The following is a 22,804-nucleotide window of genomic DNA, read 5'->3' as shown; positions in this document are numbered from 1 at the left end:
GGATTGAGGATGAATGGTATTGAAGCACATGAGGATTTTGGAGGATTGAGGATGAATGTTTGAAGAGGATGATTTTGGAGGATTGAGGATAAAAGCATTTTGAGAGGCAGGACTGTCCGACAATTTTGAAGGATTGAGGCACTGGGTATCCTTCATTTCAACATAAGTGCAACATTTTGGAGGATTGAGGAGGATTGAGTATGGTTCCTAGCAAAAAGGACCTAGGGGGTAGGGGGTTAATCTGTGAATCAGGATGATTCACAGATAATGTTGCTTTAATGTTACTGCTCAGCCAATCATATACAATCACAAACAGATGTCAGGAAAATGGCAATACTTGGCAATAAGGGAAGGGTAAATTTTCTTACTCGAAAGACTTTCTTTTTCATGGGTATGGGAGTACGCGGTAGTGCATTAAACGTGTGTATGTACACCTACATGTATAATGAACAGCAGATCCAAATGACACACAATGTGCATTGGGCCTGCCATCTAGGTTTTGAAAATTATGAAAAATGTATGCAAGAACGTTGGATGATCATGGGAATGGGATATATTGGTGCAAATTCAACAAACCCATGATTAACTCCAAAATGCATGCACATGCACAAATTTATATGCACATTTTCAGCTTCAACACTGCACAACACTGAATTCCTTCATGTACAGGTATGCACATGTATTTCTGATAACATGAACACATGCAATGTACATGTATCATGTGATTATACATGTACACGTGGAATTCAACATGCAAACTGTTGTTGCCACGTCTTCCAAACCAAAAATGTTACCATGGTTACACAAACTCCAGCTTTCTTTTCAAGTAAAGGAAGCGCTATTTAGAATCACACATTCCCATTCCCAAAATGGCAAACTGCACACAGCACACCACACCTTTCACAGTAATTTTGTGAACAAATTTTTCCAAGCATTTACAGCACACGCAAAAAAATGTCACCACTTGGGCCACAGGGGGATATCTATGTTTATAATTACACAAACTCATCAAATTAACTCATCAATCAAAACAAACACGATATGTTCCTCTATTGGTGTTTTATTTGTACTACAAAACCATTGTTCATGTTACAGTAATACAACTTTTACAAGGATATATCCGTTGGTTCCCTAACAGAAACAGGGTTGACAAATCTGATACTTTTTAAAACCGATTTTTGTTTGCCTACATTAGTTTAAGCTGAAAATAAGTGTTTTGATTCTAACAATGTTTGTTGTATTGAAGGTTGGTTTATTATGATTGACTCAATAAAATTGGGCTAGGATAAATTGGTTTTGAGTAGTAAAATAAAAAGCAATGCATTTTTAAAAGTTTCCGGCTTCCTTTATTTTCTTAAAGTCTTATTTTTGTTGGATCATATTTTTCATGGTCACTTGATGTACTCCTGTATGAAATGTGGATCCCATCACATCACATTTGGGGCATCTTGCTTGTGTCCTCCATTTCGGTTTAAATGATGACCGTGTGGGCCCATCTCCCTGATCTGACATGCCTGAGCAGACATCAGATGATTCCCCATCTCCATTTACAGATATCATCCAAGGACCTCGGTAGACTGCCACAGCATCTCATTTGAAGGCATCTGGTGGAAATGTTGGTGGTATTTTCGCTCCACGATGCCCTCTTTCCACACACAAATCTCGCAATTTCCTCGTCACATCACCACAGAAGGGTATGGCTGACGGCTCGAACATGTCAACATTAGCATAACAAGCCCGTAAGCTTTCACGCCCGTACACAGACAAACTACACAGCACAGTTTTTTTTCCCGCATCAAACGAGGAATAATTCCCCTTCAAATCAGGCTCGCACCACTCCCATATTTTTTCCATTTTTTCTCCAACTTACCAAGAAGAAGTAGCTTGAGCTCTCGACGCGCATCGCGTTTATCTTTGCGTAGCTGTTTCTCAATTTCTTGGTTGATTCTCTTGGCTTCTTTAGCTTCTTCGCTCAAACAACAAGCCATGTTGAATGGGGTCTATGCCGGCCAGGCTGCAATTCAGTTGCTGTGGGGATTGTGACCAGCGCGGAAAAACGCAGATTTTACACTCCTAGCACCCACAACTAGAGGCAATTCTCAAGCCGTAGCGTTCCCCAGAAATTATAGCAAATCGGGGATCCCGAATTGGCCCCGTTTGTCCGATGTAGTTCCCTGAATAAACTAGTAATTCCTGTACGAATCTGCAGCCAGGAGAGTCGAAAGGGGACCTACAACGCTGGGTGTGGTGTAAGATGGGAAACGAGCAAGATTCCTACCTAGACTGGACACCTGACTGTATGCGTGACAATCAGCAACGACCTCTAGGTTTCTCCGTTTTCATTGGTCATTGTGCGCGGCGACGGATTTTTCTATATCCCTGTACGAATCCTGATTGGCCAGACTACAACGTACCAATGAGCGCGTGCAGAAATTATGTAAATAGTTGACCCTGCAGTAGAGTTCATCGTAACAAGAAACTGCTTGGACGTGTAGGCTGAATTCTGACTGCAAATCAAGCCATGGTGGCAGTGTTCGGACTAGATTTTTATCCCTCTGGACAGAACAACATTTTTCAAAAAAATTGTTATCAAATCCTCTTTTTATTCCATAAAACTTAAAAGAAAAAAACATCGTTTATCAAATTTAATATTCAATTCACTTTTTCTTTTCGAACGTTCGCCGATAAGCGCAAAAAAGCGCAAATATGGGCAACGCTTTCGGGGTGATCGGTTTTCGGAACAGCCAAAAATATCATTATGGGATGGCACTTTCCATAATGTAGCGCACGAGAGGCATATTTTTGTACGTGCCCTACGCAGCATATGCGCAAAGCGCATTCAACGTATTCCATCCACCTGCTATGCTTTCTACCGTTTTACTCATCAACCTCCACACACCAAACGGGTACATGTTGCGGGTAGTAGGATCGGAAGGCCCCCAATCGGTTGAAGTTCGCCCGTGCAAAAAAGGGCTTCCCCACATCTTGACCCTGTACTATTTTTGGCGGCAAGATAACTTCGGAAGTATTCAATTGGTTGACGTGTGTCAACTAATTTCCCGGGTTTAACAATTCAGTCACCAAGGGCAGAAAAAAAATTAAAACTTTATCGCTACCCGGTGTCCTGCGTGCCGGGGGCCTTAAAAAAAGTTTTCACTGTGAAGTTTGGATGGTCTATTGACGCTTACACAATGCATGCTCAAAACTAATAATATTGAAAAGCACGTGTAATTCTGGGAACTAATTTTGAATAAAAATCAACTTGATTTAAAGTTTGCATCGTATGAAAGAAACAGACACCAAGTTTTAACTTCAAAACTGCACGGCAACCTCTATATTTTTGGAAGGATATCCACTTATTTGAAACACGCGTTTGATTTGGTTTGTCAAACACAAACAACAGGCTTATAACGCAAGCAACAAACAAACAGGAACAAACAAACAAACAGCAAGCAACAAACAAACGAAATGAGAGTTCAGCTGTTATCTTACTTCAAAGGGCCAGTGATGGACCTGAACATGTTACTTCATTGCGATAATTATTCTATTAAGGTTCAATGGAGGCTTCAACGTAAGCCCCGAGTGCCGCCCGTGTTTCAGTAGGTCGCTGGTTCAAATCCTGCTTGGGTCAATGTTCATGCCCATCCCGTGTATTTATTGAAAGTTATCTTGTCCGTTTCCCTTTGTGTTGCACTTAAATTGTGATTTATAACGGAATACGGAAAGCTGCCTTCTCTCTGCTAAATAATTTCAAACATCCATTTCAAATAATTTTAGCATTAGTATGTTGCTAGGCGTCGTGACTTCCGGGGTAATTAAAGCCAGTTCGCGCCGGATGACGTGTATACCCGCAAAGGTTTTGCGGTATCAGCGACCCGCTCGCAGCGAGCGAGGCCGGAAATATGAGTGTGCTGCCCGAGGGTGATGGCTTCAACCCGCCTGGCTTGAGGTAGAGTGAAGAGTAATGCCGCACCTCGTTCCGTTCTTGTCAAAATAATCCCGGCGTGAACTGGTTAAGATCACGAGGAAGCTATTTTTGATCGTGTTCCCTGAATGTATTTTACAAACGGTAAACTTTTGAATGAGATGGTGCCAGACTATTTATGCGTTCCAAGCCTCACTTTCAAGTTACTTATAAATTTGGCTTAAAACATTAGGGTCACTCACAAATTTGAAATTATTCATCAGAGCAGACTGGTTTTTAATTAACTTTATGTCATTGCTTAAATTTCTATTCGCAAGTTTCCAACAAAAAAAAATTACCTCGCTTTCAATTTAATATGGCCGATTCGTGAAAAAAAGTCTAATGACTCGGCTTACTGATAGACCCCACACTTCCAAAATTCATGAAAAATACTCACAACTCTCAAAGATGTTTGAACCTGTACATCAAATTAAAAAAAAAACTAAATTAAAAATACTAATATAATAGTATTTCATCATCCTTCATTTTCTATTCATTTTTTGGACGTTCACCAATGACTTTTGGGAGAAAATTCAATCCAAAGAGGATACTGCGACCCCTAGAAGTAGTCCTGAAGCCCATTTTCATTTTGAACTCCAATAGAACTTTTAGAGCCCAATTCCATCCGAATTTCACAGAAATACGAGCTCGCAGTCCTAGTCACGGCTTCCACTTTTTCTTTTTTTTCCTTTTTTTTTTTTTTATTACAAACCCTTAAGTTCATGGCCGCCAGAAAAATCAGCGAGGGCATACAAATCGTGATTTGGCCGGCGTAGGCAATTTCGGGCCTATACATTCCGAGATTTCGTGTTGGCACGAGATTATGTTTGGATTGAAAATTTAACACAATTCTTGGATTTAATTAAATATCCAAAGCCTGAAATGTACGATTACAATTTTAAATGTGCAAACTTTGAAGAAATTGTTCGAAAATTTATATTCTGAAATCACGTTTCCATAGACGGGATTTCTCGTGATTGTTCGAGAGAACATCCATGTTCACAAAATTAAATTTGACGCTTATTTACAACTGATGTCAAGTTTCATTCGACCACAAATCTGGATCCTTAAATATCAAAACATCGTTCGGATTACGGCAAATTAAACCCGTACTTCCGATTCGTCAATAGTTGATTCTTGCGATCATTGTTAACATTTTGACTTGTATTGCGCAACAACAACAAAATTATCTTTATCATTTTTAATTCAGAAAATTGTTGTTTTCAGTAGCGAGAATGTTTCCGCACAGCAATATGAAGGTATTGAATTGCAGTTGTTGCTGTTTTTCAGCCAAATTTCGAAATGAGGGCATTGAGGGGTGTGTCGGATTTATAAGGCCCGATTGTTTATATCAGTACAAGACCAGGGCAGTGGCAAGCCCATCAGGTCACCACCATGGGTTCGAATCCAGCACTCGTAGGTCTATAGTCGTAGTTGGGTGCAGGATTAATTATTAATCAATTTATGGAGATATGTAAATTAGCTAATTTCAATATAAATAACGTGATATTGTAATGTAAATGTTGATTGCTTCGCAGATGGAGTGCGTTTGGAGCCTGAAGATCGTGAGAGAGCAGCTGCATTTCGTCTGCGGAGCATCAGCCCTCCTAGTTGCACCCATTTTGAACTTTTTTTTCAATACAAACGCAACTTTTACAAGTTTTACATCTCGTTCTGCTTAACATAATTGCTTGAAAAGAATGCAGAATTTTGTAGTTTTAAATGTTGGCCGCCTCCCGTTAGATTAACTGGCTGGAGGATGTACAACTATAGTCTATTATGAAATGAATTACTAATAATTAACTAATTAATATAAATAAACTAATTAATATAAATTACTTATAGATTTGAATAAATAATTAATTCCATTAATGTCCTCCGATTTTCCTACATAAAGAATTCGGTTAGAGGAAATTGGCTTTCTTTCTAAATGTAATTTTCCAAACTTCACGACGTGCCTGTTAATACGCGTAAAATAATGTAATAAAAACGTTTCTGTTTGAGGGCATTTTGGGGATGTTTAACCCATTCCCCCCCCCCCCCTTTCCCCCAAGGCCGGATCCGGAACACAATTTTTTTTGGGGGGGGGCCAAAAAATGTTTTTCTCCCGAAAAAGTGGGTCCACAAATAAAAATTGCCCGCCCCAAATTTAATATGAAAAGCAAGGGGAAGGGGTGCAAATGTGTTGCTTTTGTTGAGTTTTGTGGGTGGTGTACGCAATTGGCTGCCTTTTTTGTGACATTACTAAACAGAAAAAAATTGTTCTTTTTTGGGGGAGGGCGTGGCCCCCGTTGCCCCCCAAAAACATTACTAATTAAAATGAACCAAACAAAATAATTAGAAATAGATAAATCAGTTTAATATCAATCGATGTGTTTCTTGCAACACATAAGGTGTCAGTGTTTCCCCTTTTTGGGGGGCCGGGGAGGGGGGAAATTATCACTGGTGTTTATGACAACTTATTTACTTGTGCATGAAGACAAGTTTTGTCGACTTTGGTGTCTGTTATGTTCTTTTCGTCGATTTAGAGGACATTCAAATGAACACTGATAACAACTGGAGCAAACTTTGAGATCAGATGACTCGAGATGAAACTAAAGTTGCAGAAAATATAAGCTACCATAGTCCATAGACTCCCAGTGCTACCCCCCCCCCCCCCCACTTCTAAAATTCATGAAAAATACTCACAATCCTCCAAGGTGTTTGAGACACACATCAAATTAAAAATACTAAATTAAGAATGCTATCAATTAAAAATGCTATCAGAACAAAATAGAAATACCAATAAAATAGTATTTCATCGTCCTTTATTTCCTGCAGGCTAATTGTTTTTTTTTGGTTCACCGATGACCATTAGGAGAAAATTCAATCCAAAGAGCATCACCCCATAGCAACGGCGGATCCAGAACACCATGGGGCAAAAAATTACGGCGTGGAGTTCGGGGCCCGCTTAAGGGCCCCGAAATTGTTTTGGATTCTAGATGGTCTGTGGTGGGATCTGAGGCAATTTCTGACCACTTTAACCATTTTTTTTTCAGGAAAAGATGGTGGTGTACGGCAGTGCCTGCCTTTATTGCGACGTCACTTAAAAAAAAAAATGGTTTCGGTGGTTTTTTTTTTTGGGGGGGGGGGGGTGGTCCCCATTGCCCCCACCCTGGATCCACCCTTGACCCCTAACAGTAGTTCTGAAATCCATCGCTTTTTTGAAAAAGATGCCTACGCTCCATTGCCATTTTGAAAACGTGCCTATGCGCTCCATTGCAAAAATAGCAATTTTAGAGCCCAATTTCACCACATTTTTACAGAAATACGAGCTCGCGTTCCGGTTCATGGCTCCCACCCTCTTTTTTTTACAAACCGGTTCATGGCCCAGAAAAAGTGAGGGTATACAAATCGTGATTTGGCCGGCGAACTTTTTTAAGGTAATTCGGGCCTATTCACTGACACGCTCTATTTACTGCCACGCTCTATTTTCGCCGCGGTATATGTCCTTCCAAAGCCATCATAAATTATACAATATTGCGATTTTTTGAAAACTCTATTCTTCATTGCAAATTAGAGCGATCGTTTTAGGTCCATTAAAAGATTTGTACATGTTCCCGGTGCTCTTCAAATAATGGATTATTTTCTCCTTTTCAATTTGTATTTTTTGTTGTAACGAAAAAATCCACTTAGAAATAGTCCAATTTTTAGGGGGGGGGGGGTCTAGACTGCAACCATTTGAAAAAGGGCGTCAATTTTGCGTACAAATGAACGCGCCCTGCGTGTATAATATGCGATACCCGAGTAAATTGTCTGGCAGCCAATAATTTGAATTTTGTGAAGAAATAATCAAATAACTATACGTCTTTGGATTTTTGTTTAATAGTTCGATGTGTCATGCAAAGATGAATAACTTTTTTTCTATCGACAGGAAGATAGCAATTGAAACTTTTTTTAATCCAAACACAAGCTCACAGAAATGCTTTGAGGCCACTGTGGCAACAACAATTAAGAAAAAAATTGAGTTCACGCATCATCGTAATTTGGTTGGAAAAAAGAAATTCGATCTTCCAAAAAATCCCTCTGTTCTGGGCACCTATAAAGCTTCTCGTAACAGACCTTATTGCGCAGCGGCCATCTTACAGGGCATCTTTTATTATTTGAATTCATTACCAACAAATGCTCACAAGGTGTGTTCATGCATATCCCAGTCAAAACAAAGGCATTGCCCTCTAAGATGGATGCTACGATAAGGTCTATTTCCCCGGTTTTGTAAAAACTCTGTCTTCAGAGGGCGCTATACACGAAAATGAATGGAGTAAGTTTTAGCTGGTAACTTACATACGCCCTGCCACCCGTTTACGTGTAATTGATTTTTCTGGCCGGATACCAGGTAACTTAACAGTAATGGCGGCGTACAGTGACTTTTTGACAGATGAAGGTTTCTCGAAATTCGAAGAGGCGAGAAGGCTTTCGGAGGAGGTCTGTATTCTCTGATGTGGGGGAAAGTGATGATTTGGTACCGAGTAACAAGTTTGCGAAAAAGTGTGTAATTACGTTGAAGGAGTGGTCGTAAAGGAATGGTTAAAAGTGCCAAAACTTTAAAGTGCCAGACGTCAACATGATGGTGAAATGTGATTGTGAAAGACAAACATCATCATGACAAACATTGACAAACATTACCATGGCAAAGCATTGGGCGATCGTGTAGTTACTGGCCCGGTTCCCTATATACTTGAGAACAAAATTCACTTTTAATTTATTTGAGTTATCAAACTAGTTGGCGACATCGGTGAAATGGTTTGTGGCCTGTATGCAGTTTCCTGATGACGTCAGCTAATGTCACTTTTTTCCCTTCTTTTACCTTAGGCCTAATCAAATTTGATATGAAGAAATAGTTTTTCTGATGTTGTTTGTAGGCTAGCTTTGTACATTCTTTTTACTATGTTCTTTCTTGATTATGACTATGATCTTGATTGGAAGTGGATGTGTGGATGAGGGAAAGGAATTGGTAGAAAGAATCATTTTTGCGATAGAGGTTTATTTTTCTAATTTTGCATATTTCAGGATTCTAAAAATGACCCAGAAACCAACCCTTTCAAGTCCAAGTATGCGGCCAGGGAAATTCTTCAAGATCTGCGTGCTAAACTGGAGAAATACTATGGAATTCAAACTGACCAACAGGCCCCACAGGACACGGGTAAACAACAAGGAACAAATTCCATCAAGAACTCTACATTTATTGTTGGCTGACTCCAATTGTACCTTTGTATGTCTGTGGCTGAGGTGCTGGAAAGCTCGAATTAATGAGCTCCTTTGAAATCTCACCATTACAATACATGGCAAGACAAAAAGCTATTGATATTACATAGAGCAATGCAACCAACCAAATTCCTAAAACAGATATGTTAATAGGGAGAGGTTGGGTTTGTTTGTAAAAAGTTTCTGAAATATAAGTTCCAAATTTCCCCAGAAATTAAACTTTTGTTTGGTATCCTATTTTCCAAATCCGTATCCAACAAAATATTGAACGTGTCTGTTTCACGCATTGCTTAATGTGCAAAAATGTTCTTGCGATATGTTTTTTAAATTCTCTCCATATTCTTGCTGTTCTTGTTTGTGTTCCCCAGACCTGCATGTCATGCTAGCCTGCTTGCGCTACTTGCTGGGCCTGAATTTTGTGGACACCGAAGAGACGTCGTCCGGGGAGGACTACCTGATGGCCTGCCGCAAGATGTTGGAGCCACACTGCCTGGATAGCCGGGCGGTCTCGCTGGCTGTGGCTACTCTCAATCAGCTGGGGATCCTGTGGAGTGGCAGGAGGGAGTCAGAGAAGGCGCTGGAGTTGTTGCTGGTGAGGAGATCTGTGTCGATCGCTTGTCAGATCACAATCAAATCACAAGTCAATCACATGCTGATCACAATCAAATCACAAGTCAATCATATGCTGATCACAATCAAATCACAAGTCAATCACATGCTGATCACAATCAAATCACAAGTCAATCACATGCTGATCACAATCAAATCACAAGTCAATCACATGCTGATCACAATCAAATCACAAGTCAATTGTAAGTTCGCACAAGTCAATGACAAATCGATCATATGCCAAATCACAAGTCAATCACATGCTGATCACAATCAAATCACAAGTCAATCCCATGCTGATCACAATCAAATCACAAGTCAATCGCAAGACTATCACAAGTTAATGACAAATCGATCATATGCCAAATCACAAGTCAATCACAAGTCGATCATATGTCAATCATAAGTCAATCACATTACAAATCACAAGTCAAATCTGAAGTTAATCACCTGTCAATCACATGTCAAATCACATTACAAATCACAAGTCAAATCTGAAGTCAATCACATGTCATTCACATGTCAAATCACAAGTCAATCATAAGCCAGTCACAAATCATTCATGAGTGAATCACAAATCAAGCAAAAGTCGATCATATGTCACATCACAAAGTCAGTCACATTACAAATAACAAGTTAATGACAAGTTAATTATAAATCAATCACTAGTCAGTTGTCAACTCACATGATCAATAACAAGCCAATCCTCAGTAATTGTTCAACTTTGACGACTTAATACATGAATAATTTATTTTTATTTGGGTAGGAAGCAGAGAGTGTTTACAAGAAGTACAAGCACGAAGTCGGAGTTGCGCCATTCGGAATGAATGAGTATGTGTTAACCCTGAACTTTCAAAATCGGATTCTTGATGCTTATTAGTCATTCCCATAGCAACAGCAGTGTCACAGTAAAAAAAAATTCAAAGTTGGAATTGCGCATATTGTGTAATATTCTCAGAACACTTGATGAATAAGAGTCACATTTACATGTATGTTTAATTGATCAAGTTTGTTGAGCATAAACTTGTTTTCATCTAACATATAACATTCACTGAGTACAAACAATTTAATAACTATATCTTGAGTGAAAAGAACAATAAAATAATCTTTAAAATTGTTGCTGTTATTTTAACAGGCTTTTTGTGGCAGAAGAAAACAGACTTAGTGACCACCAACGGCAGCAGAAATTTGAGAAAGCTTACACGCACACGCTGTACTACCTAGCCCAGGTGTACGGTAATCTGGGAGAGAGCAAGAAGGTAACACTAGCATGGAGCATACAATTTGGGACCACATCGTGTTTTACTGTACATGTAATTGTGCTGGTACCAGGGGCCAGTTTAGGCCAAAAAAAAAAGTCTCCGGTTTCTGGTATGGAGCTTGTCCAAAAAGTGGTGCGGCGACGCGGCTTTTTTTTTTTTACCCGACTTTTTTGCTTCAAATGTCGGCTGATGACTGAAAATGGTGCCCGACTAAACTTAGTGCAGCATATGGGAGTCCAGAGAGGCCACATAAAGCTTATTCTCGACCATAACCCCATCTAAAAACACGTTGAAATTGCGCAGCAGCAGAATTCCAGTCAAACCAGTGAGTTTGGCGGTTTTGAGACATCATCTTTCATTGAAAAAAAAACTTTTTCATTTTGCGCGCGCATACCAGAAACCGGAGACTTTTTTTTTGGCTTTAGTGTTGTCTTTTTGTACCTATCTCACTGCCTGCCTGACTGACTGACTGCCCGACTGACTGACTCCCCGACTATCCGACTGACAGACTGACAGTTGTGACTTAGCTGGTTGTAGACTGCTGAAGAGAGTCGGGCAGTGCTGTCGTATAGGTTTACCCCGTGACACCAATGAGTGGGCTAAATCAAGCCCATTGTGTAGACCAGATGCATGAACAGATTTCCAGTCAATAGCCATTCTGAGCCAATCGTATAGTATTGTGTGCGCTCTAGGAGCACCGTCACTTGGCTAGCCTATTCTTGTTCGTGCTCCAAGTTTGCGCAAACCAGTGTTTCCAATACAAACTGCAGGTGAAGAAGAAATGTTTCTGATGGTTTTAGTTCGGAGATTATGTGTTGATTTGATGTAGCAAAACAAGGAAAGATTTCCATAAAAGAAGTTCACTAATTTTCCTCTGTATTGACTAACAAGCCCCCAGATAGCAATTTCATGTCATTAAAGTCAATTTCAGCAGTGAGAAAATACAAGCATTTTCTTAGAAAACACTTAGAATTTTTCAGTCCAATCTCATAGGGTTTGTACACAGGGTGTTGAGTGAACTTTGTATATGGAAATCTTTCCCAAAACAATTTTCTGTGAATTGAAACGTGCCGCTTTTGCAACCTCAAGAATGCACTGCCTGAAGTGTCATGCATCCCTAGTGTGTGAAAAATGTCGTCCCACATCACAGCAGTCGACAATTTGTCTGTCACACCCAAAGTGATGCGTGGGAACTTCCCTGTTCATCACTTTGTGGTGCACCTGACAAATTCTTAAGAAAATGTCACATTATTCCTTCAATATTTACAGTCTGCCAGCCACTGTCATGAGACGTTGAAGCGTCAACTCGAGACCGATCAGTATGAACCAATGGACTGGGCTTTGAACTGTGCAACGCTGTCGCAATACTACATCACCCAGGACGACTACACACAGGCGCGCCACTGTTTGGGTAAGAACTGTTTTAAGAACTTAGACTTTTATGGAAGAACCAAGTACTTTTGAAGAACTTAAAACTTTCAAAGAACTGTGAACTTTCAAAGAACTAAAACTTTGAAGAACTAAGAACTTTTTTGTATAAGCAAGAACTTTATAAGAACTAAGTACTTTGGTTCTTATAAAGAAGCAATAATTTTGAAGAAATAAGACTTCTTCGAGAATTTAGAAATTAAGAAGAACTAAGACGTTTTGAAAAACTAAGAAATTCAGAAGAACAAAACTTTTGAAGAACTAAGAACTGTTGATGAACCAAGAACTTTTGAAGAACTAAGAGCTTTTTTTCTTGCATCCGGGCCAGCCTATAAATAAAGCTTAAGAATGAAGTTGTTGAAACGTGCCAAAACTGTTTTGTTTTAGAAAAAAAAAATTAAGATAACATTTTCTGTTCTTTTTTAAAACCCAAGCGAGCGCAACTCGTATCTATGCCGAGGCACTAGAGAAATTGCCAGCTGTGGAAACTGAAGAGGATCAGTACAATGATGACATCGACAAACTCAAACGTCACAAAGCGGACATAGCAAGGTGCTGGCTGAAATACTGCCTGGCCCTACTCAACCTATCCAAGTAAGCTGGCTTTTACGTTGTCAGGTTTTCCTTTCGCATACTTTGGTGGGACTCGAACCCATGTGCTTATACTTCCTGCAAGATCCTCCAACTGCCTCTGTGTAAAAATTGCATACAGCCTCAATCCTGCAAAATCCTCCGTTATTTCTTAAATGTGGTCCTTGGTGGGGTGACCACTGCCTCTATCCTGCAAAATCCTCCAGCAATCGCTGTCACTGTGTTGAGGTAGAGCCAGGGACATCCTGGAACAGTGCGAAGGATTTCAAGTATAATCAATGACTAAATTTATGCACAGCTGAGCATAAACAACACAAGATCCAGCCTAAGACCTTGACACAGTGCATCCTCCAAAATCAGTCAAACATTTTTGCCATATAGCCTCAATCCTGCAAAATGCTCCATTTTGCTAAGAGGATTAGGGAGGATTAGGGAAGGTTAGGGTTATTAAGCAAAGAATAAAGTGTAGTTTCTGATACTAACCATGCAGTAGTCTGGTGTCTGCTAAAAAGAACACTTACAGAGCACAAGATAAACAGATGTCTGTCTTGGAGTGTTTAATGAGAATAAATTCCTTTGCTTGTTTCCTTTCACAGAGACAGTCTAGAAAACCAGAGAACCGATAGTTCACAGGACACAGAGAATCAACAACAGAATGAGTGTGCTTCAAACAGTGAATCGCAACCCTCAATAAAGCAAGAATCCCCCGAACGGGAAAACTGCGAAACAGACGACGAAAATCTGAAGAAACTGGCATCGCAGTTTGAAGGGCTGGAGTTGACGTCGTTGGAAAACAAAGTCACGGACAAATGTGTGGTGACATTTGATGAGGTAATGTAGTCATTAGTCACAACTCATTTCATTCTAAACGTGGACAAATCCGTAGTGTCCTGTACTTTAGTGTCATGGGTTCAAATGTCTCTCCCAGTTGTCTCCCCCAACTTTCCCTTTGTAACTCTCCCTTTGTAAGTTGTAAACGGTCATTGAATAAAAACTTTTTTACATTCAGGCTCGTGAGATATTCCTAGCTGGACAGAAGTGGATACTTGAAGCCAAAGAATACTACGTATTGGACGGCCATGTTTCTGACTACATAGAGATTGTTAGAGTAAGTATATTTTGTACAGAACTTAGAAGGTAGTCTTTTTCAAATATACATGTACACCACGATTGGAAATTGACTAGGTGCATTGTTACAATTTTTTTCAAAGTCAAACAAAGAAATATGCTTAACTATAATTGTGCAATCTCCTACAGTTAGAAAGCCACAAAGTTAGGCCGAGATTTTGAATTTTATATGATTGTGACCGGTCGTGTTAAATTAAGTAAGCTTTCATACTTACCTTTTTAAAATTTTGTTTGTTAGTGAAAAATCCCTGCTTACTTTAGCAGAAAACTTTGTGCTTTGGCATATTTCATTGGTTAGTGCGTAAATCCTGTAACTAAGGATTCCGTGCTTACAGGGTTGGCACAGGATGTTTTCTGCTAGTGCTGTAAGCACAGAGTGGTGATAATAAGCAAGAAATTCTGTGTTTAGCCGAGCCTCAAATGAGCCTCGCAGTGGCTGACGACCTTTCCCTGCAACATTCCCTGTAGTAAGACTGTCTCCATCAGACAAAAATGAACCCTCCAAAGGACATTTCCCCTGCATTTATTCTCTGACTACGATATCATCTTGACAGGATCACAGCGCTCTGTTCAGAGTGCTCGCATCCTTTGAGGTGGACTTGGAGCGACGCTGTAAGATGCACAAGCGTCGAGTGGACATGCTACAAGACATCTTGAAGGAACTGAACCCGCAACATTTCCTGATGGTGTGTAGGCAACTCATGTATGAGTTGGCGGAGACCACGAGGTACAATTCTCAATATTTATTCCTTTACTCAATGGGTTTCTCCACAGAAGCATTTAGGAGGTCGGGCATGCATAAATTTCATGCCACTTGCAAAAGTCCGTTGTCCTAAAAATTGGACTGCTCTATAAATTAATTTTTGTAACATTTCCCATTTTCCATTCTAAATAACAACAAAATAGACAGTAGGACTTTGTTGTCTCTAAATTGTGCCTCTGTTTTGCTCGAGGTTCAAAGTATATGTATCTGTTTTTAGATTTAGTCAAGCCTATCATGAATTGAATAACAGTAAGTCTAAAGTAAGTAACTGGGAAAAGGAATGCCCTGGTCATTATTCGTTTGAATAGCTTGTGACTGTTCTTAAGACTGAAGAACTTGTTATTGACACTATTTCAGGCTGGTGTTCCAGAAACGGGCCAAACTTACTTATTCCAAACATCGGAAATAAGTTCCCCTGATTAAAGTCAATCAGGAGTGTGACTTTCACACATAAGATGACTGTCACAGTCGCACAAAAACAACTCCATAGTCCAGTGAACAAAAAAGTAACACGTAAAGTTTGCACAAAACGCACTTGAATAACAAGTTTTGAACTGGGTGTTGCTGTTAACAGTAATGGGTTGATTTTTAAGGTTGAAGGTTCAGTTATAGACGGCATCCATTACAGAGTTATGATAGAGAAGTCACTGATTTGTTTTAACACAACTGACTTTTTCTCTGCAGTGAAATGATGGATTTGAAGCTGGCCATAGCTGAGATTTCTGGGGTTGCACCAACGACCCACGTCTGTAATAAAATCAACCTGTTGTAAGTATGAATTGATATATTAGCAGCTTGCACCACAAGACAGTTGTAACTATTTTAATTTTTAAAGTTTTTGTTAATGATACAATTTTTGGGGGGGGGGGGAGGGGGAATGCAAAATCGCATCTTTTGATTGATTATAAACATTTTTTTATAAGAACCATTGTTTTTGTGTAAAAGTGTTTCGGCTATTTTTTTTAAGGTATTTTTTTTTCAAACAGATGTTCTTTTGACGTGTGCAGTTGTGTGAAAGGGAATTTTTTTTGTTTTTTAACAGACAAGATTTTTTTTTGTGTATTTCAGAATAAATCAAAGTTTGGACTACTTCCAACAGTTCCTCGGTAAGTTTTATAGCCTTTCTGCATTCAAAAGCCTCCCACTTATTTCTAAGTCATGTGTTAGACTATTTTGGTGGAGATTATTTTTCAGTGTTTTTTGCCAAATTTTACTCTTCTTTTGTTTTACAGCATTTCTCCCTAAGTTTATTTTGATATTTTGAAAAAAAAAAAATTCCTTACATTTCCGAAATGTTGACAGTGCAACATTCTTTACCACACTATTGCCCGACACCTTGGCCCCCCTCAACTATCTTTTAGCCCCGCCAATCGTTCAACCAGTTGAGGCTTTCACAGGCAACCAATCACCTGTCTTGTCGTTCATGTTTTAGATTCGTTAAGAGACGCTGAACAGAAGATGCCGTCGACGCTTGAGGAGGAGGTCATGAGACCGGCTCTGGTGGCGTATTTCTGCAAAGCTAGATTGTAAGAACACCACTGGTTTTCCCAATCAACAACTGTATAATTTGCGTTTAACATTGTGTTACCTCGGTAGTATACCGGAGACATGTCTTCATATGTGTATGTAGACTTTTCTTTTTCTACATGTGAATATATACTGTTTTTCTTGGTAGACATTCAAAGATCATCACGCCCAACCCAGAACAGAGAATAGAAAACTTGTCCACAAGGTAATACTTTTTGATAGCAATGTTGACATTAATTTGTTGTGCCAAATGTTAAAATTTTTTATTTTTTTTTCCAGAATGTAAAACTGCATTGTTCAAGTACCACTTTCTTTTTACTGAAAATTAGGCCTTCGGAATGTTAAGTTTCATTTATTGGAAATAGTCTGTGTTTTGGGACAAGTTAAATTGTGTCTTGTCTCGATATCTAGAAAAATTATATCAGATGTTTATTTACTGTTAACTTGTTTTTTTGACCATTTTTTCCCAGCTTAAGAAATTACAAGTTTGTGGTAGATTACTGTAAGAGCCACCCAGATGCTATGGAGAAAATGCAGGTATGTTTTCACATGAAAATGAAAGAAAAACATGCAACTTATTGTCAACCCTACTGGTATTAGAATAGCAGGCATAGTGGAATGAATCTGATTGGTTATGACTGTCTGCAATTTGGTTTCTGATTGGCCTTGTAAAACTGGCTCTTCTGATTCCAGGGAACATTTTCTCACGACTGGTACCCTGACATGGATTCCAATTTTTGTTTTTCATTTGTATGAACCTTATAAACTGCTTTTACGGATTACATTTCATATGGTCCATGTAAACAATATATACAGTGTGCCAAGATAATGTCTGCAAGAAAACAGAATATTCAAAGATAAAACTGTCTGTTAAAATTGCGTTTCCTTTTATTTACTTTTTCATTTTGCCGAGTTTTAGGCCGAGTATGAACTTTGTGAGGAGATGGTTGCACTACTTCCAGCACGCATTGCGCAGGTCGAGAGAGAATGAAAATACCAGGTAACCGTGGCAACCTCCAAGCAAATAGGACTGTCAAAAATGTCAGGACTTCATATGACACTCTATCATGAATATGATAATTAATTAATTTGAATAATGTAATTGAATGTTGGTTTGAATTGAACTTCTGTCAACAAAGAATTTACAAGTTAGACTTCTGCTTGAAATCAACCTTCTTGTGCAAACTCCAAGTAACTATTTAAATGTCATTAAGAGTCCAATATAAAAAAAGTGGTGCATATTAACGTCAGTAATTTTGAGAGAAATAGACTTTCAGTGTTGAACTGAAATTTTTTGAGGCAAAAGGTACTCTGTAGTGAGCAATGAGTTGCTCTTTTTGTTTGACTGATGCTTAATTTGTGCACATTCCAACATAAAAGGCTTTTAAAATGCCAACTTTAAAGTCATTTATAAGATTGTTCCAATTTCACAGCTCAACTGAAAAACAAGGTTAAAACAGTTGCTACTAACATTGAAACAGTTTGAAATTCATTCCTAGATTTATAAGCTCAAAGTGAGTGTACAAAGGTCTGTGTATAATATGCATACATTTTATATTTTGTTTTTTGATATTTCAGTTACATAAAGAAATGTTGTTTTAATGCGAGTCAGTGTAAGTGTGTGAAAATTGAGTGCGTTAGGCTGGCAAGGATTATGTAAGCTATGAAGTTTTTCAATGGGGGGGGGGGGGGGGGGGGCGCCTGTGGAATCAATAAGCAAAGGTTTCCTTGGTTCTTCAAACACTTATGTTATTGAAATGAGTGTGTTTCAAATTGTTGCTCCGCCCATTGACTTCAACCACATACTTCTCCAATGTTATGGGTGTTGAGTTTATTAGTGCAATTTCATCTTTATAACTGTATATGAAAGGTATTCAGCCAAATAAAGGCAGTATAAAGGCGAGGTAAATTGTTGGTGTCTTAGGACTTTTGTTCCGAGAACACTCGGACCGAGTGTTGAAAGAAAATAAGGTATTGAATTTTAATCGATGCGCATTTTTTTTTGGGGGGGGGAGTTGGGGCGGGGAGGACAATTTGAAAAGGGAAATTGAATATTTATATTCAATTCAATGTGGGTTCAGCAAGAAAATGGGCAAGTGAAGAGAAAACATCAGTTTTTCCTGTGGAATGTTTTATTGCCTCAGCCGTTAGCAATCAGCGATATCTCATATCTGTAGTGGAAGTCGGTCACAGTGTACTCAATATCTAGGCTTCTTTCAATTAAATTTACAAGAACGATTATTATATAACTATCAGGGTACATGTGTATACTTAACTAAACGACTTAAAAAGAAGGATTGATTAATACACGTACAAAAAAAACGGAACAAAAGCTTGACAAATCTCGGAACTAGACCTAGACATACACATACATTAAAGAATATATTCTTGAAAATTACTAGACTGAACGAAAAACATAAGTGGGTACATCTCGCTATCGAAATTGCTACTGCAATCAATAAGCAGATGTAAACCTTTGAGAGAATTGACGAACAAATTACGGAACTTTTACAAATAATGAGCTTGAATACATGATTTCATCTGCATAACTTAAATACAATTATCGCTTCAAGACACATTTTTTTCGTTTGTTCGCATGGCTTACCTTCCAAAATAAAATACAGAAACTTTGCTATCGTAATTGCTACTGCAATCAATAAGCTGATGTAAACCTTTGGGAGAATTGACAAATTACGGAACTTTTACAAATAATGAGCTTGAATACATGATTTCATCTGCATAACTTAAATACAATTATCGCTTCAAGACACATTTTTTTCGTTTGTTCGCATGGCTTACCTTCCAAAATAAAATACAGAAACTTTGCTATCGTAATTGCTACTGCAATCAATAAGCTGATGTAAACCTTTGGGAGAATTGACAAATTACGGAACTTTTACAAATAATGAGCTTGAATACATGATTTCATCTGCATAACTTAAATACAATTATCGCTTCAAGACACATTTTTTTCGTTTGTTCGCATGGCTTACCTTCCAAAATAAAATACAGAAACTTTGCTATCGTAATTGCTACTGCAATCAATAAGCTGATGTAAACCTTTGGGAGAATTGACAAATTACGGAACTTTTACAAATAATGAGCTTGAATACATGATTTCATCTGCATAACTTAAATACAATTATCGCTTCAAGACACATTTTTTTCGTTTGTTCGCATGGCTTACCTTCCAAAATAAAATACAGAAACTTTGCTATCGTAATTGCTACTGCAATCAATAAGCTGATGTAAACCTTTGGGAGAATTGACAAATTACGGAACTTTTACAAATAATGAGCTTGAATACATGATTTCATCTGCATAACTTAAATACAATTATCGCTTCAAGACACATTTTTTTCGTTTGTTCGCATGGCTTACCTTCCAAAATAAAATACAGAAACTTTGCTATCGTAATTGCTACTGCAATCAATAAGCAGATGTAAACCTTTGAGAGAATTGACGAACAAATTACGGAACTTTTACAAATAATGAGCTTGAATACATGATTTCATCTGCATAACTTAAATACAATTATTGCTTCAAGACACATTTCTTTCATTCGTTCGCATGGCTTATCTTCCAAAATAAAATACAGAAAATTTGCTTTTTCTTTCCATTCTGGTACGTGAACAATCTGGGCATTGGAGAATTCTAACCGATCTGGGGGTTCGACTTGTCGTCGCGGTCGTTGTTTCTGGGGTTTGTCATGAGGGGCGTTTTGAGGCAGGGTATTCTCTCTGCCGTCATCCTCCAATGACTGACCTACATCACCTGTATAATGTTCAGAATTGTCATCCTCTGATGATGGGGACTGTTTTGGTGGACTTGTTGGAACTGGTTGGGGCAAGGTATTAAATGGCAAGAGCAGGTTCCTATGAAGCGTTCAAGTCAAACCTCCACCCTGTTCTTGCTTCACCATATACACGGGGATATCAGGATTAACCTGTTTTACTACCCTGTATGCGCTCTCCTCCCAAAGGTCCGATATTTTGTAGTTGCTTGTTTGTGCAACTACCTTCACCAAGACTCGGTCACCTGGATGAAGCACTGCAGCCCGTAGATTTAGATCATGTTGTGTTTTGTTCTTCAAAGCACATTTGCCTGCATGTGCTGAGGCCAACTTATAGGCAGCAGACAGGCGTTCTCGAAGTTGGTCAGCATAGGCGCTATGGGATCCTTTTGGTGGATTTCTTGGTTCCAGATTAAGGGCAACATCAACAGGAAGCCTGGGATGTCTACCATACATGAGGAAGTATGGTGAGAAACCAGTAGCATCATTCCTTGTTGAGTTGTAAGCATGAACCAGAGGCGCCAGATATTTTTGCCATGCAGCCTTCATATCCTTCTTAAAGGGAATATACAACATTTGCAAACATCGAAAAATAAAACTACCAAGTTTTTACGAAATACCTTACTAGGATGTTGGTAAATGACAGTCTCAAGCATCTTGTAAAATTATGGCACCTGGTGTGAAGTCATTTTCAAGAAAATGGTATTTTTGTATACATTTCCAACGGTGGTCGGCCGACCAGCGTTGGAAAAACCTAACTATTTTTCAACTACTGCTCCAAATTAACCATTTTTTCGGTCCAAATTTTGTTTGCTATTGGTTACATGTTTCATGAACGGGTGCAGGCCAGCTAGACTGGTTCCCGTGCCTTACAATTTTCCATAATCTATAAATTGATCCATTTTATCTTTTGTGGAGTCAGGGAACCAGACTACTTAAACATTTTTGTTTTTCTTGGTTTTTCCAACCTTTTCGAACACAAAACTTCAAAAATGTCAGTGTAACAATATTTGATCTATGTATACTAACCCCTCAAATAGTTCATTTCTGAAAATTACATCAAAAACCAATGATGTACATTCCCTTTAACAAAAACTCAGATATCCATTCTAATAAAACAAGGTCAGCCTCAATTCTTCATCTCCATAAAGTTAGAACATCTCTTTACTTATCGACTGTCAGAAACCAGGGACCTCTATTGTGGAACCACCTCAAACCAATGCCTATCTTTAGATCAATGAAAAAATTCAAAAACTACATGAAAACGTTGATCCCTCGTATCATTGTTTGTCATTCTTTACATAGTTTCCTGTTTATTATGTTGATGTGCTATCATGCTATGATGTGAAAAAATAAACCATAACCATAACCATCCTCGGGCAATGTACCAAGCATCTCCAAGAGGGTTCTATTAAACCTTTCCACTTGGCCTTTGCCCTGGGGATGATACGGCGTGGTTCTGCTTTTAGTTATGCCAGTTACCTGACACAACTGCTTGATAACCTCTGATTCGAAACCCCTTCCCTGGTAGGAGTGTAGTCGACCTGGAAATCCATAATGCACTATGAAGTTGTTGAACAAGACTCAAGCTGTAGTCTTTGCGGTCTGATTAGAGACAGCAAATGCCTGTGCATACTGACTGAAATGATCTGTGATGACCAGAATGCTTGACTGGTCTTCGCCAGACGACTTCAGAGAAAGATGGTCAATGCAGACAAGTTCCATAGGTTCACTGGTCTTAATGCTAACAAGAGGTGCCATCCGTACAGCAGCAGGTGGAAGCTTCTCCGAATACACCTTGGACATGTCCGTATTCTGTTGTCAATATCCTCTGCCATGTGAGGCCAAAAGAATCTAGAACGAACAAGATCCAATGTGCGCTCTCGACCAAAATGACCAGCCTCATCTTGAAGAGACTTGAAAACCATGTCATGATAGGTCTTTGGGAGGAGCAGCTAAAAAACCTTATCACCATCTTGTTCTTGGTGTTGTCGAAAGAGGACACCATCCCGAAACACCAACTTGTCCCAATCTCACAAGATCGAGAGGACATCACGATGTTCAGATCGCTTCTGTTGTTTGTCGGGATGATGACCACGTTCTATATACAGCGTGTGTCAATAAAAACGCAGGATTAGAAACAAAAATATTAAGAATATAAACCACCCCTATTCATCATAATGTTAACCCTCTTTTCAAAGTACCTTTCCTTCTCTTCACTATGCTTTTTATCCCATCTCATTTGGACAATCCTGTCCAGAGATAGAGTATATTGAAGAAGGGTTATAAATTCCAAGCTTGTCTGATTTGTGAAATCACACATACCTAATGAAAGGTTTGAATTCAGTACAGGTGAAAGTATTTGTGGATCACAAAGAAGGATATGTGTGCAAGTCTGATATTATTTATTATTTGATATGTCAGAGACGACATTCATGATGCTTTGAAACAATGATAGTCCAGTTATTAAATTTAAGTGATACTTATCATCAGTT

At 38.8% G+C, this 22,804-nt stretch overlaps 2 protein-coding genes across 2 annotated transcripts in view; one reads left to right on the top strand and one right to left on the bottom strand.

The window, feature by feature from the left end:
* LOC119729732 (guanine nucleotide-binding protein G(q) subunit alpha) overlaps nucleotides 1-2,300 on the bottom strand; it is a 37,307-nt gene extending 35,007 nt beyond the window's left edge. The window contains exon 1 of the mRNA XM_038202447.1: nucleotides 1,871-2,300. Within this exon, the coding sequence (XP_038058375.1) occupies nucleotides 1,871-1,988 (118 nt within the window). The 5' untranslated portion in view covers nucleotides 1,989-2,300. The remainder of the gene's footprint in view (nucleotides 1-1,870) is intronic.
* A 6,022-nt stretch (nucleotides 2,301-8,322) lies between these two features.
* Nucleotides 8,323-18,144, top strand: LOC119729675 (KIF-binding protein-like). Its single transcript, XM_038202348.1, has 16 exons — nucleotides 8,323-8,428; nucleotides 9,014-9,146; nucleotides 9,577-9,800; nucleotides 10,584-10,648; nucleotides 10,953-11,076; nucleotides 12,349-12,490; nucleotides 12,942-13,101; nucleotides 13,695-13,929; nucleotides 14,108-14,206; nucleotides 14,781-14,953; nucleotides 15,674-15,757; nucleotides 16,058-16,095; nucleotides 16,422-16,515; nucleotides 16,665-16,721; nucleotides 16,987-17,053; nucleotides 17,436-18,144. The coding sequence occupies exons 1-16, from the start codon at nucleotides 8,354-8,356 to the stop codon at nucleotides 17,505-17,507; spliced, it is 1,842 nt and encodes a 613-aa protein (XP_038058276.1). The 5' UTR covers nucleotides 8,323-8,353; the 3' UTR covers nucleotides 17,508-18,144.
* Nucleotides 18,145-22,804: the final 4,660 nt, after the last annotated feature.

This window comes from Patiria miniata, unplaced genomic scaffold (assembly GCF_015706575.1).
Source record: "Patiria miniata isolate m_02_andy unplaced genomic scaffold, ASM1570657v1 HiC_scaffold_21, whole genome shotgun sequence".
Lineage (NCBI taxonomy): Eukaryota > Metazoa > Echinodermata > Asteroidea > Valvatida > Asterinidae > Patiria > Patiria miniata.
This window is presented reverse-complemented; position numbering and strand designations above follow the sequence as displayed.

Excerpts from the sequence above, each read along its gene's own strand:
- LOC119729675 (XM_038202348.1), top strand. The coding sequence starts at position 8,354 with ATGGCGGCGTACAGTGACTTTTTGACAGATGAAGGTTTCTCGAAATTC. Across the intron at positions 8,429-9,013 it reads CGAGAAGGCTTTCGGAGGAG|GATTCTAAAAATGACCCAGA; the intron begins GTCTGTATTCTC and ends TGCATATTTCAG. Across the intron at positions 13,930-14,107 it reads GTGTGGTGACATTTGATGAG|GCTCGTGAGATATTCCTAGC; the intron begins GTAATGTAGTCA and ends TTTTACATTCAG.